The sequence below is a fragment of the Dendrobates tinctorius genome, unplaced genomic scaffold (genome assembly GCF_039654945.1).
Source record: "Dendrobates tinctorius isolate UK_male_01 unplaced genomic scaffold, ASM3965494v1 ptg000212l, whole genome shotgun sequence".
NCBI lineage: Eukaryota > Metazoa > Chordata > Amphibia > Anura > Dendrobatidae > Dendrobates > Dendrobates tinctorius.
Window position 1 is genome coordinate 1,226,635 of NW_027361879.1, and position 14,607 is coordinate 1,241,241.

At 45.3% G+C, this 14,607-nt stretch overlaps 1 protein-coding gene across 2 annotated transcripts in view; it reads right to left on the reverse strand.

The window, feature by feature from the left end:
- Positions 1–14,607, reverse strand: part of RPTOR (regulatory associated protein of MTOR complex 1) — a 371,474-nt gene that overhangs the window by 45,695 nt on the left and 311,172 nt on the right. For both annotated transcript variants that reach the window (XM_073554721.1, XM_073554722.1), the window contains exons 8-9: positions 7,809–7,909; positions 3,837–3,981 (exon numbers count right to left, since the gene is read on the reverse strand). In XM_073554721.1, coding sequence (XP_073410822.1) covers positions 3,837–3,981; positions 7,809–7,909 — 246 coding nt within the window. The remainder of the gene's footprint in view (positions 1–3,836; positions 3,982–7,808; positions 7,910–14,607) is intronic.

Consider the following 14,607-nt stretch of genomic DNA (forward strand, 5'->3'; position numbering starts at 1 on the left):
CTTTGATTTACTTCTTTGTGCTCCTGATGCTGGGAAAAGATGAAAAATAATATCCGATTCCTTCGGAGGAGAGAAACTACTGTAGTGCGGCACAGCGGACTCCCAATAATGGGGGTTGTGCCGGTCCTAGTCCTTCAATGGTCAACATCTTATAAAGTTACACTCTTACTTCACCACCATATTTTTTCCTGTGAAAGCTGGATGACAACTATTACCATTTATATTAAGGTGTCAGACGAAACTGGGTAACCACCCCACTAAAGGGGTTAATATTACTACCAACAACATTAAACACTGATTCACAGGAAAGGCGATTAACATATGATCCAAGGTGGTCCGACCCATGGGACTCCCGAAGGTGGCAAGAGAGGGGAGACTCAAAACCTTTTGTGTGAGTAGTGTGTGACCACCGCTCCATTCATTATCTATGAGAGTGGCGGTCACGCATGTGCAATATACAGAGTGGTGGTGGCTAAGAATGCGCACTACTGTCGTAATACTGACTAGAGTGCTTGTAAGGCATGCGCACTACTACTCCCATAATACTGACAGTGTTTGTTCAGCATGCACACTACTACTCTCATAATACTGACCAGAGTGCTTGTAAGGCATGCGCACTACTATTCCAACAATACTGACTAGAGTGCTTGTTAAGCATGCGCACTACTACTCTCATAATACTGACCAGTGTTTGTGAAGCATGCGCACTACTCTCATAATACTGATCAGAGTGCTTGTTAAGCATGCACACTACTACTCTCACAATACTGACCAGTGTTTGTGAAGCATTCTCACTACTCTCATAATACTGACCAGAGTGCTTGTAAGGCATGCGCACTACTATTCCAACAATACTGACTAGAGTGCTTGTTAAGCATGCAAACTACTACTCCCATGATACTGACCAGTGTTTGTGAAGCATGCGCACTACTACTCTCATAATACTGACCAGAGTGCTTGTAAGGCATGCGCACTACTATTCTAACAATACTGACTAGAGTGCTTGTTAAGCATGCAAACTACTACTCCCATGATACTGACCAGACTGCTTGGTAAGCATGCGCACTACTACTCTCATAATACTGACCAGATCGGTTGTGAAGCATGTGTACTACTACTCTCATAATACTGACCAGTGTTTGTGAAGCATGCGCACTACTCTCATAATACTGATCAGAGTGCTTGTTAAGCATGCGCACTACTACTCTCATAATACTGACCAGTGTTTGTGAAGCATGCGCACTACTCTCATAATACTGATCAGAGTGCTTGTTAAGCATGCACACTACTACTCTCATAATACTGACCAGTGTTTGTGAAGCATTCTCACTACTCTCATAATACTGATCAGAGTGCTTGTTAAGCATGCGCACTACTACTCTCATAATACTGACCAGTGTTTGTGAAGCATGCGCACTACTCTCATAATACTGATCAGAGTTCTTGTTAAGCATGCGCACTACTACTCTCATAATACTGACCAGTGTTTGTGAAGCATGCGCACTACTCCCATAACACTGATCAGAGTGCTTGTTAAGCATGCACACTACTGCTCTCATAATACTGACCAGTGTTAGTGAAGCATTCGCACTACTCTCATAATACTGATCAGAGTGCTTGTTAAGCATGCACACTACTACTCTCATAATACTGACCAGTGTTTGTGAAGCATGCACACTACTCTCATAATACTGATCAGAGTGCTTGTTAAGCATGCACACTACTACTCTCATAATACTGACCAGTGTTTGTGAAGCATGCGCACTACTCTCCTAATACTGATCAGAGTGCTTGTTAAGCATGCACACTACTACTCTCATAATACTGACCAGTGTTTGTGAAGCATGCGCACTACTCTCCTAATACTGATCAAAGTGCTTGTTAAGCATGCACACTACTACTCTCATGATACTGACCAGTGTTTGTGAAGCATGGGCACTACTCTCATAATACTGATCAGAGTGCTTGTTAAGCATGCACACTACTACTCTCATAATACTGACCAGTGTTTGTGAAGCATGTGCACTACTCTCATAATACTGATCAAAGTGTTTGCTAAGCATGCGCACTACTACTCTCATAATACTGACCAGAGTGTTTGTGAAGCATGCACACTACTACTCTCATAATACTGACCAGAGTGTTTGTTAAGCATGCGCACTACTTCTCCCATAATACTGCCTAGAGTGCTTGTAAAGCATGTGCATTACTACTCCCATAATACTGACTAGAGTGCTTGTTAGGCATGCGCACTAGTACTCCCATAATACGGACTGGAATACTTGTTAAGTCGGCGCATTACTGCTCTCGTTTAAGTAAATGGATTGGTGGTTAAGCATGCGCACTTCAGCTTCCATAGAAATGAATAGTGGTGGTTATAAATGCGCACTACTGATCCCGTAGAAGTGAATATAGGGGTGGATAAGTATGCAGACTAATACTCCCGTAGAAGTGAATAAGGTTGTGGTTAAGCATGTTCACTATTGCTCCTATAGAAGTGAATACAGTAGTGGTAAGCATGCGCACTACTGCTCGCATAGAAGTAAATAGTGTAAATTAAGCATGCACACTACTGATCCCATAGAAGTGATTTGAGTGGAGGTTAAGCATGCACACTATTGATACTATAGATGTCAATGGCGTGATAGTTGTACATGTGAATTATCATCCTATAAAAGTGATTAAAGTAATGGTTAAGCATGTGCACTACTGCTGCCAGAGAAATGAATAGAGAAGTAGTTGTGCATATGTACTACAACTAGAACCCTCGTTCTCGGGATCAGTATCATGCTCTCATAGAAATGAATAAAGCGGAGGTTAAGCATGAGCACTCCTGCTCCTATAGAAGTGAAGAGTAGTGTTTAAGCAGGATTATTTCTGCTCCCATAGAAGCGAATGGAGGGATAGTTGCGCATGTGTGCTACCACTACATTCACATCGGACATTGTACCCTCATTCTCTGGATCAGTATCTTGCTCCCATAACAGTGGTGATTAAGCATGTGCACTATTGAGCCCCCTTCCCACACCCTCCCTCATTCGCCCTCAAAAAGAAAGAAAAGCTTGCAGATTGCTGGGGGTTCCCATCCTCAGGATTGTGGAAGTGAGCAGGACCAATTATGTCATCCATGTTTTTGAGAATGTAGCGCTTGAGCATGGCAATTAGTGTGAGCAGTAGGCTTACCTGAGTTGTTTAAACATGCTCAGCTCTGCTATATTTGGAAACGAATAAGGGGTCATACTGACGGTAACGCATGTCTTTCCTGACCCAGTCTAACACCCTTGACTAGTACTGCTGCAAAATAGCACAAATGCTATTGTTTTGCCCCATGAAATCCTCTGCACTGCTGTGAGTATTATGTTGGTTTATTTCCATGCAATATATTCAGGCAACCTGGCTCTGCTACATCCATAAATTACATAACTCAATGCATAATCAGCTTTGCTGTAGTCAGTTTCATTACTTCAGCGACCACAGAGTACAAGCGGCTCTCCGATACACAAGGGGAGCACGGTCCTGCCATATGATCGGCTCAGCTATTTAGGTTACTGTACGTGCTCCAACAAGTCAAGGTCACAGCGCTGAGCTGCAGAGGACAGTGGATTGGGTTTCTCTTGGCAAGATTAAAGGTAAATCTCCTTTTAAGACTTCTAAGAAAAAATGATCAAAAATCAATGCAGCCGCGTCCAACTGATTGTAATCTCCAGCCAGAGGAAGAGGATATTCTCTGCTGAGATGCCCCCAAAATCATTATCAGGCCTGACCCAGTGAGACAGTGCTATCCTGGCTACGATAGGAGGTGCCATTCACAGCTCGGCTATGCAGATCGGACTTACCACATGGCGTGCATGTACGTAGGGGGCAACCTGGGGCTGCTCACCGGGGTGCAGTTATATGACCTCATTATCCTCTCTGCCAATAGAAAGTTGCGGAACAGGCTCGCCACCAGGAGGTCTTGTCGGAATAACTTCTGGAACAAGTCTGGGAAAACAAAATGAGATGTCATCATGTGTCTACACCTGACATGTGAAAAGTGAGCGCAGCTCTGGAGTATAAGGTTCTTGTTACACTAAACGACGCACCACCGATCCCGACAACGATACCACCTGGTCAGGATCGCTGGTGTGTCGCTACATAATCGCTGGTGAGCTCTCAAACAGGCAGACTCACCAGCGATCAGTACCAGCGAGGACGCTGGGATCCAAGGTAAATAGCAGGTAACTAAGCGCGCGCGTGGCTTAGGCCTCGTTCACACATCCGTCTTTCAGCATCAGTCAAAATCCGCCGTTTTGCAAAAAAAGAAACGGATCCGTTTGTTGGCGGATCCGTTTTTTTCCCCATTGACTTGCATTAATGACAGATATTGACGGATGGTTTCCGTTGGTTCCGTTTTTGTACGGATCCGCCAAAATATTCTCATTTTCTCTCTCTCGCGGCTCGTCCCGCGGCCCCGCTCTCTTCTCGCGTCCCCACTACCACAGCGGTACTTTTTGATTTCCTGCGGTTCCTTTAACGTTCCTACATCGGCAGACCCCGTCAATGCAACGGTCCGTTGGCACTGGACGCACACGGATTCGTTCTCCACCTTTTTGGCGGATGGCAACTGACAGGAATAACGGAAGTATGAAACAGGCCTTAGCTACTCACTGTGTACCCTGGATACCAGCGTGCTGATGCTGGGAGCTGGTATCCACGGTAAACAGCGGGTAACTAAGCGCGCGCGTTGCTTAGTTACCCGCTGTTTACCTTGTATACCAGCTCCCAGCGCGAGCACGCTGGTATCCAGGGTACAAAGCGGGTAACTAAGCCACGCGCGGGCTTAGTTACCCGCTATTTACCTTGGATACCAGCTCCCAGCGTCTGCTTACAGCGCTGGGAGCTCGCTGATCGTTGGTCTCCCGCTGCCACACGCAGCGATGCGTGCTGGCCAGCTGGAGACCAACAATCAAAAAATGGCCCAGGACATTTCTACAACAATCAGCGATAACCGGCGGGGGGGGGGCGGTCGCTAATGCGTGACAAAACAGCGAGATCGCTGGCGAGATCGCTGATGCGTCACAAAATAGGTGACGCATCAGCGATCTCGCTGTGTGTGAAGTACCCCTAACAGTTCAGTATAGGATAAGTAATGTAAGTGCAGCTCTGGAGTATAATACATGATGTAATCCAGGATCAGTACAGGATAAGTAATGTAATGTATGTACACAGTGACTGCACCAGCAGAATAGTGAGTGCAGCTCTGGAGTATAATACAGGATGTAACTCAGGATCAGTACAGGATCAGTAATGTAATGTATGTACACAGTGACTGCACTAGAAGAATAGTGAGTGCAGCTCTGGGGTATAATACATGATGTAACTCAGGATCAGTAATGTAATGTATGTACTCAGTGACTGCACCAGCAGAATAGTGAGTGCAGCTCTGGAGTATAATACAGGATGTAACTCAGGATCAGTACAGGATAAGTAATGTAATGTATGTACACAGTGACTGCACCAGCAGAATAGTGAGTGCAGCTCTGGGGTATAATACAGGATGTAACTCAGGATAAGTAATGTAATGTATGTACACAGTGACTCCACCAGCAGAATAGCGAGTGCAACTCTGGAGTATAATACAGGAGGTAACACCGGATCAGTACAGGATAAGTAATGTAATGTATGTACATAGTGGCTGTACCAGCAGAATAGTGAGTGCAGCTCTGGAGTATAATACAGGAGGTAAGTCAGGATCAGTGCAGGATAAGTAATGTATGTACACCAAAAAAGAAAAAAATAGAATTGCACTAAGAAACAGTCTATTTACTGGTGGAGTGGGTGGACTCTGAGTCAGCAACACTTTGCAGGGTGAAAACACGGTAGTGAAGGTGCTTGCTTGAAGAAGCACACGAGGCAATCCAAAAAAATAAGGAAAAAAGCAGAACACTCCGTTTACCGTATCATAAAAAACCCAAGTCCTTTATTTCAGAAAAACATACATGGACAAGGTTTGTGAGGGCAGGATAAGTGCAGGCAAGAAACAGGACTACTGCCGTTTTGCGTTAAACATGCTTCCACAGGATTTTGGATTGCCTAATGTATGTACACAGTGACTGCTCCAGCAGAATAGTGAGTGCAGCTCTGGAATATAATACAGGATGTAACTCAGGATCAGTACAGGATAAGTAATGTAATGTATGTACACAATGACTGCTCCAGCAGAATAGTGAGTGAAACTCTGGAGTATAATACAGGATGTAACTCAGGATCAGTAATGTATTGTACGTACACAGTGACTCCACCAGAACAATAGTGATTGCAGCTCTGGAGTATAAGGTTATGTATGTGCACACGTTGCAGATTTGGCTGCAGATTTTTCCGCGTGTATTTGGCTGAATCCGTAAGTAAAATGACCTATGTTTTACCTGTGGATTTGGTGCGGATTTTGTGTAGATTTCCCCTGCGTTTTTACACCTGTGGAGTCCTATAATGGAAGAGGAGTAAAAACGCTGCGGATTCCGCACAAAGAATTGACTTGTTGCGGAAAATAAACTGCAACAAGTCTGCGGAATTTTCTGCAGCATGTATACAGCGGATTTGGTTTTCCATAGGTTTACATGGTACTGTACACCGCATGGAAAACTGCTGCGGATCCGCAGATTCAAATCTTCAACGTGTGCACATACCCTAACACAGGGTGTAACTCAGGATCAGTACAGGATCAGTAATGTAATGTAAGTACACAGTGACTGCACCAGCAGAATAGTGAGTGCAGCTCTGGAGTATAATACAGGATGTAACTCAGGATCAGAACAGGATAAGTAATGTATGTACAAGGTGACTGCACCAGCAGAATAGTGAGTGCAGCTCTGGAGTATAATACAGGGTGTAACTCAGGACCAGTAATGTAATGTATGTACACTGTGACTGCACCAGCAGAATAGTGAGTGCAGCTCTGGAGTATAATACAGGATGTAACTCAGGATCAGTACAGGATCAGTAATGTAATGTACGTACACAGTGACGGCACCAGCAGAATAGTGAGTGCAGCTCTGGAGTATAATACAGGATGTAACTCAGGATCAGTACAGGATAAGTAATGTAATGTACGTACACAGTGACGGCACCAGCAGAATAGTGAGTGCAGCTCTGGAGTATAATACAGGATGTAACTCAGGATCAGTACAGGATCAGTAATGTAATGTACGTACACAGTGACGGCACCAGCAGAATTGTGAGTGCAGCTCTGCAGTATAATACAGGATGTAACTCAGGATCAGTACAGGATCAGTAATGTAATGTATGTACACTGTGACTGCCCCAGCAGAATAGTGAGTGCAGCTCTGGAGTATAATACAAAAGGCAACTTCAAGTAAAAGAAAAATAATTGAATAAAAATATAAATTTACTTAACATGTGTACTATAATATATATATATATATATATATATATATATATCTATCTTTTTTTTCTTTACTATTAGTCAAACAACTTGTATTTTATTTTTGGGGGGCTATATATTTTTCCAAGAGGATTAATGGGTAAAGCTTTATGGAGATACAATGTAGGCATTTGCCCTGCAGATTAAATGCACAATTTGACCGATGCTGGAGATGCGACACGTGCTCAGGGGCCCTAATGGAGCAAGTCACTGCATGTCAGGAGTGAGTGGCAGAGTGATGGGATTGTGGAGATAAGCCTGCGTGCCCTTGAACAGCACAGAGTGCATTAGGACGGAGCCACATGTCAGATGCAGATCTGTGCGGCTCAGTCTCCCTGGAATAACCGGGGGTGCACACAGCCATGTATGCGTCAGCAGGATGACGTACCTCGTGGCAGCACGTTCCATGCTATAGTGTCAGTAATTGCTGTAAAGATCCAGTTCAGTTCCCCAAGGGGTGTCCTCCTGTCATTCAAGCGGCCAGGGATCCTGCAGGAGTCAAGAATGAGATGTAAAATGTAGCAGGAAAATAATATCACACAGCGTTCATTCTGCCTGAGGGATAACGGAGACACATTCAGATAATTAGAATGTTCACAGCAGTGCAGAGCATTTCACACAACAGAGTGCTCCGATATTAGAAAGTTATTTTTTCTATTTCTAAAGAAAAGTTAATTTAAGTATGTTTGAAGAGGACGGGCTTGCATCTTCATCTGAACAGAAAATCACGCTCACAGCAGTGCAGAGAATTTTAGAAGATGGGACCAAATGAAGCAGGATGATGAAAGGCTTTTGGTTTTTCTGCTTTAGCCATTTCAAATTGTGCTCTGCAAATCACAAAGTGTCCTTGTGCTGCAATGGTCAGCGATCAGCTGTGATCTGTGGGGAAACCTGGCAGTAAACGTTCATTTATTTACCACAGTGCCACTACAGGAGAAATTAAGTATTACACCTTGGGCTCTTTAAAAGACATGGCACCTGTTAAATGAATACATTTTCACGGATTTCAACGGATGCTGGTGGTCCAACAAAGTGGGCAGCTGCACTTACTGCTGGCCCTCACCAATTTAAAGGGGTTGTCAGAAGCAGAAATCTCTCTAAGTAATGCCCTGATATAGTCTTAGTCGCTGCGGTTAGAGAAAAGTGCAGTAGGATCCAAAGACTGTAGTACGTGCAGCGAGGGCTTCGGCTCTGATCCCCCGTATGTCCTACTAACCTCACCACATGATTGGATACACGGATAATTTCATGTTTCCCTGCGCTTACTGAATAATGCCGACAACATCTGGACGAGGCTGGGACAATCCGCACCTCTGCCATATGTGTGCATAAATCTCATCATTACAGTGCTATCTCGGCGGCCTGTAGGTGGCAGTACATTTCCGTGGCAGTACATTTCCAGCTCTCATCATCCATCTACATCTAGTAAAGCAGATTTTCCTGCCTGGACTACTACTCTGGCTGATGATCATGCTGCTCATTTTGGTCTCAGCCTCATTACTACTGATCCCAAATAGCACATACACTATAAGGAAACAAGTAATAGGACACTAAACTTTCCACCTTCAGGGACTCCTCCAGCTTCTCACTCTATATCTATAGCCATTTATATGGTGTTGGCCCCTGCAGATATAACAGATCCGACTCTTTTGGGAAGACTTTCTACAAAATTTTGGAATTTTTGCACCTTCAATTCATTCAGAACACCATACGTGAGGTCAGACCCTGATGTTGGGGAGAGGCCGGGCTCACAATGTCCACTCTCGGTCATCCCAAACGTGTTGGATGGGGTCTGGGCTCTGTGTGGCCGGTCATGGTTTTCCCACTAAATTCCCCTAACAATGTCTGTATGGACCAAAGGTACACTGGGCACAGTTATGGGGAACAGATATGGGTCTTCTACAAACTGTTCCCACAAAGATGGAAGCTGCAAATCTCCACAATGTCTAATGCTTAAGTAAAGATTTCCTTTGACTGAGCAGGGGGTTGGACAAGATGACCCAGGAGGTCCCTTCCAACTCTACCATTCTATGATTAAAAGGCTGAGGCTGAGTTCTGAAAAACAGTCCACAGCATTATCCTAATCCACCAAACTGTGTGGCATGCACAATGCAGTCGGGGGGGGGGTAACATCCTCTCGGCATTCACCAAACTCAGAGCCAACCATCAGATGCCAGAGGTAGAAGTGTGATCCATCACTGCACTGAACTCGTTTCCGCCAGAGTACAGTGGTGGTGGCTTTACACCACTCCATCTGACGCTCGGCATTGTGCTTGGTGATGTAAGACTGTATGCAGCTGCTCGGCCATGAAGCTCCCGGCCGGGGCGCAGTTTTTGTGCTGATGTTATAGAAGAGGAAGTCTGGTCTCTGCAAATAAGGAGTCAGCAGAGAATCGGTGACATTTCTGCTATCTGCTCCCTCAGCACTCGATGACCCCGCTCTGTAACGTTATGGGGTCTCCACTTCATGGCTGAGTTGCTGCAGTTCCTTCCCACTTCACAGTAATATCAGTCACAGGTGATGGGGGAAGATGGAAGAAATGTCATGAATGGACTTGTTACCCGGGTGGCTATGAAAGGACCGCACTGGTATCAGTTCACTCTGCACCACCAACCATTCTGTCACATTTTAAAGGCAGATGGCATAGTAGGGGGCCGAAGTTATACAATGGGGGGGCAGGATGTTATACACTGGGGGATGAGGCAAGGGGCCCAGATGTTATATACCGGGGCAAAGGGACTGGGTGAAAAACCTGAATTCATTAAGACATGTGTCTTGATACTTTTCTCCATATACTCATATTAGGATGGTGTAGGTCTGACTTCTGGCACCCCCACTAATCAGCTGCATGAAGGCGCCTCAGCGAGCGTCAGCTCCTCTTCCTTGCCTACCAGGCACAGTGCCATACATTTTTTATGGGCAGTGTTAGGTATTACAGTGGTAGAGAAAGGGACTGAGCTGCAATACCAGATACAGCCATTGTTAAATGTCCGGAACTCTTCCTTCAGACAATTGGAGGGGTCCTCGTAGTGGTTCTGATATCACCGTTGCAGAGTAAATTGAGGCTCCTAGACCCCATTGCAAAATCTGCAGCAGAGTTCCCCCCACCTCTGTACCCCCAATAATCTCCCCCTTAAAATGACACATACATGGCTAATATGAGGCAGTACAGAACAGCACCCAATAATAACACACAGCCTCCCAATAACTATGACACTGGTCTTGACCAGCAGCTCATCCTCTTACTGAGTGGCCTAATGGGCAATGCTTTACCCAGATATAAACACATTTAGTCACATTAGCCTTTTGACTGCAACCGACTGATGTCCTGGAAACTGAGCTAGACTGTGTAGGAAGGGGAATGGCCGACATCCGAGGAGCGCCCCCATCCTTCTATTGCCAATCATCTCATCTGATCTACTCACAGAAACCCATTTTCACACCATTTACAGTGTCCCGACCTCAAAGCCCCCCATGGTTAACACCCAAGCCTCTAATATCCGAGTAATCAAGTCCCATTGTGTGCAGCCTATTACTATTCACCTATGAGCGCTTGCAGACTCGCCGTCCTTTCACTTCACGCCTTTTCCTTCTGAAGAGGTTAAGTGTCGGCTATGGGTAATTTCCTTGTCGCGTTTGCAGCCTAATTACTAAAACAAGCTGCTTTACGCGCTTTAAAAGTCATCCGAGATCGTGAATTACGGAACCCCAGTGCCCGGGCAGTGGCATGGGGACGTGGATGGAGTGGGATTTTGTTAATTGATATTAGAGACACGTGCCGGGGAAAACAATGGATTTTTAACAAGGTTGGGGGATTTTCCAGAACAGTGTGTGATTTACCCTGCAGATTGCAGGGAAACTGATATAGCTGTCGCTCTACCTAGTCATTTCCCAGCGCTGCTACAAAGATTTATTAACCCACAGCACGGTAATGGGAACATGCTGAACTATTTGACTCAGGGATGCATTAACTCCCACCAGCGTGTCAGGTGAAAGCTGCAATGTGATGAACATCACCGCTTATTAAAGAGAGACATGGCGATTAACCCCTGATAAACTGATTTAATTTATATCAAGGGTGTGAACGGCAGAAAGTTTATACATTTGTGTGAAAAAGTGTTTGCCCCTAAACCTGATTTCCTATTCTTTTCCATATTTCTCAAACTTAAATGTTTTAGATCACCAAACAAATATAAATATTATACAAAGATAACACAAGTAAACAGAAAATGCAGTTTTTAAATTAAAGTCTTTATTATTAAGGGAAAAAGAAATCCAAACCTACAGGGACCTGTGGGAAAAAATGATTGCCCCCTAAACGTAACTGGTTGGCCCACTCTTAGCAAGAACTGCAATCAAGCATTTGCGATAACTGGCAATGAGTCTCTTACAACGCTCTGGAGGAATTTTGTCCCACTCTTCTTTGCAGAATTGTTGTAAATTCAAGAAAAATTGGAGGGTTATGGTGGAGTCAGGAACACAGACCCTAACTGAGGCAAGTGAGCCCTGCAGTTCTTTGGAGGTTGTTGTGGGGTCTTTTGTGACCTCATGGATCAGTTTTCGCTGTGCTCTTGAGGTAATTTTGGTCGGCTAGCCACTCCTGGGAAGGTTCACCATTATTCCATGTTTTCACCATTTGTGGATAATGGCTCTCACTGTGATTCCTTGGAGTCCCTAGCATTAGAAATGGTTTATAACCGTTTCCGGACTAATAGATCTCAATCACTTTGTTTCTCAATTGTTCCAGAATTTCTATGGATCGCGACATGATGTGTAGCTTTTGAGGAACTTTTGGTCCAATTCAATTTGTCATGCAGGTCTTAAGTATTTTCTTGATTGAGAACAGGTGTGGCAGTAATCAGGCCTAGGTGTGGCTAGAGAATTCAACTTCCCATAGATGTGATCAGGGCCAGACTGGGACTAAAATTCAGCCCTGGCATTTGAAGTTACACAGGCCCACTAGTCACATGGTGACTATATAATATCTTTGTACACTTGTAGGTTACAAGAAGTGAGAGGAGATTAACATGACTATATAACATGTAGTCAGCTGTGCCCAGTATTTCAGCTCAGTCCTATTTATTGCTTTTAGGTACAGTACTCCTCCCAAAGCTCTGTCCCCTTTTGTACGCACGGTGACAGAATTCCTGGCAGAACTGCTATCCATTGGGCAACCAGACCCCCTGGTCATAGCTGCCCCTATCATACCTCCAAACCTTTGAAGAAGCGAAAGAGGGAAAAAGACTGCAGCGCGCACAGCTGCAAATTATAGGCCACACCCGGCCACACCCATGTCCACGCCTAATCGCACCCATTTAGCACGGCTGATCACACTGACTGGTACTGAGGGCACAGTGGCTGGCATTATGGGCACACTGACTGGCACTAAGGAAGAGAGAAAACAGCGAGAAAAAAAGGAGAGCGAGAGAGAAAGAAAGAACAGAGAGAAAGAAAGAGGAGAAAGAAAGAACAGAGAGAGAAAGAACAGAGAGAAAGAACAGAGAGAAAGTAAAGAAAAGAAAGAAAGAACAGAGAGAAAGAAAGAGGAAAGAAAAAGAAAGAGAGGGGAAAGAAAGAACACAGAGAGAAAGAAAAAAGAAAGATTAGAGAGAGAAAGAACAGAGGAAGGGAAAGACAGAACAGAGAATGAGAAAGAACAGAGAAAGAAAGAAAAAAAGAGAAAAAAAAAATAAAAAATTCTATAAAGATACTTATAGCAGCCCGGCTCCCATTCTAGTGCCCACCTGAGCCTCCCCGATGCAGGACATATCATGATCCGCTTACATGGCCGGCATCCCCGATTCCAAGGCGATCCTGCTGTCTGCGCTGTCGGAGGAGGACACGGTGATGGATCTGAAGCATTCCTGGTTCCGTCACAATCTCCTTAAGAAATTCTCATTTCCGGTCAGCTTCCAGCATATCACTTCCGGTGGAACGTCATGTGTGTGTTTTAAAATGCTCCTCGGGGCTCCGCCGTGTACTCCTGTGTCCGTGGGAAAAGCCCGCTTTGTACGCCTCGTACACACGCGGCTCCGCTCCGTACGCCTTGTACACACGCGGCTCAGCTCCGTACGCCTCGTACACACGCGGCTCCGCACACCTCCTACACACGCGGCTCCACTCCGTACACCTTGTACACACGCGGTTCCGCTCCGTACACCTCGTACACACGCGGCTCCCCTCCGTACATCTCGTACACACACGGCTCCACTCCGTACACCTCATACACACACGGCTCTGCTACATCTACCCTGTAAACCCCTCCTGACCCCACACACTTACCGTACCTCATCCAGCACCATGACAACAGCACAGCAGAGTCTTGCATACACCAAGAGGCAAGGCTGAGCGCACAGGACCTGTGATGAGGTCACAGGAGGGGCAGAGTCAGGGGTGACATGATCAGGGGTCTGGACAAAGGCTCCTGATCATGTGACCCCTGACGCCTCCCCTCCTGTGATCTCATCACAGGTAATAATAATAATAATCTTTATTTATATAGCGCCAACATATTCCGCTGCGCTTTACAGTTGAACAGTTTCAAACACAACAGTCATAAGTAACAACGTTAACAATACAATAATTAAAGCGAAATAAGACGACCCTGCTCGTGGAGCTTACAATCTACAATGAGGTGGGGGGGATACAAAGCACAGGTTTGTATTTACAATGGTGTATTTACAATGACGGTCCAGCCATCTTCAGGGGGTGGGGGTTAGATGGAGATAGTGAATGGGCTACACACACACAAACATGACTTTGATTACTGAATGTGATAGGCCGCTCTGAACAAATGTGTTTTGAGCGAGCGCCTAAAACTATGCAAATTGTGGATGGTCCTAATATTTTGGGGTAGAGCATTCCAGAGGATTGGCGCAGCACGGGAGAAGTCTTGGAGTCGGGAGTGGGAGGTACGGATTAGGGCAGAGGTTAGTCGAAAGTCATTTGCAGAGCGCAGCGGTCGGTTAGGCCGATAGACAGAAATGAGGGAGGAGATGTAAGGGGGTGCCGCACTGTGGAGAGCTTTGTGGGTGAGAACAAGTACTTTGAATTGTACCCTGTAATGAATTGGCAGCCAGTGTAACGACTGGCGAAGAGCGGACGCGTCTGAGAAACGATTAGCCAGATGGACAACCCTGGCTGCTGCATTAAGGATAGACTGGAGAGGGGAGAGTCGAGTGAGAGG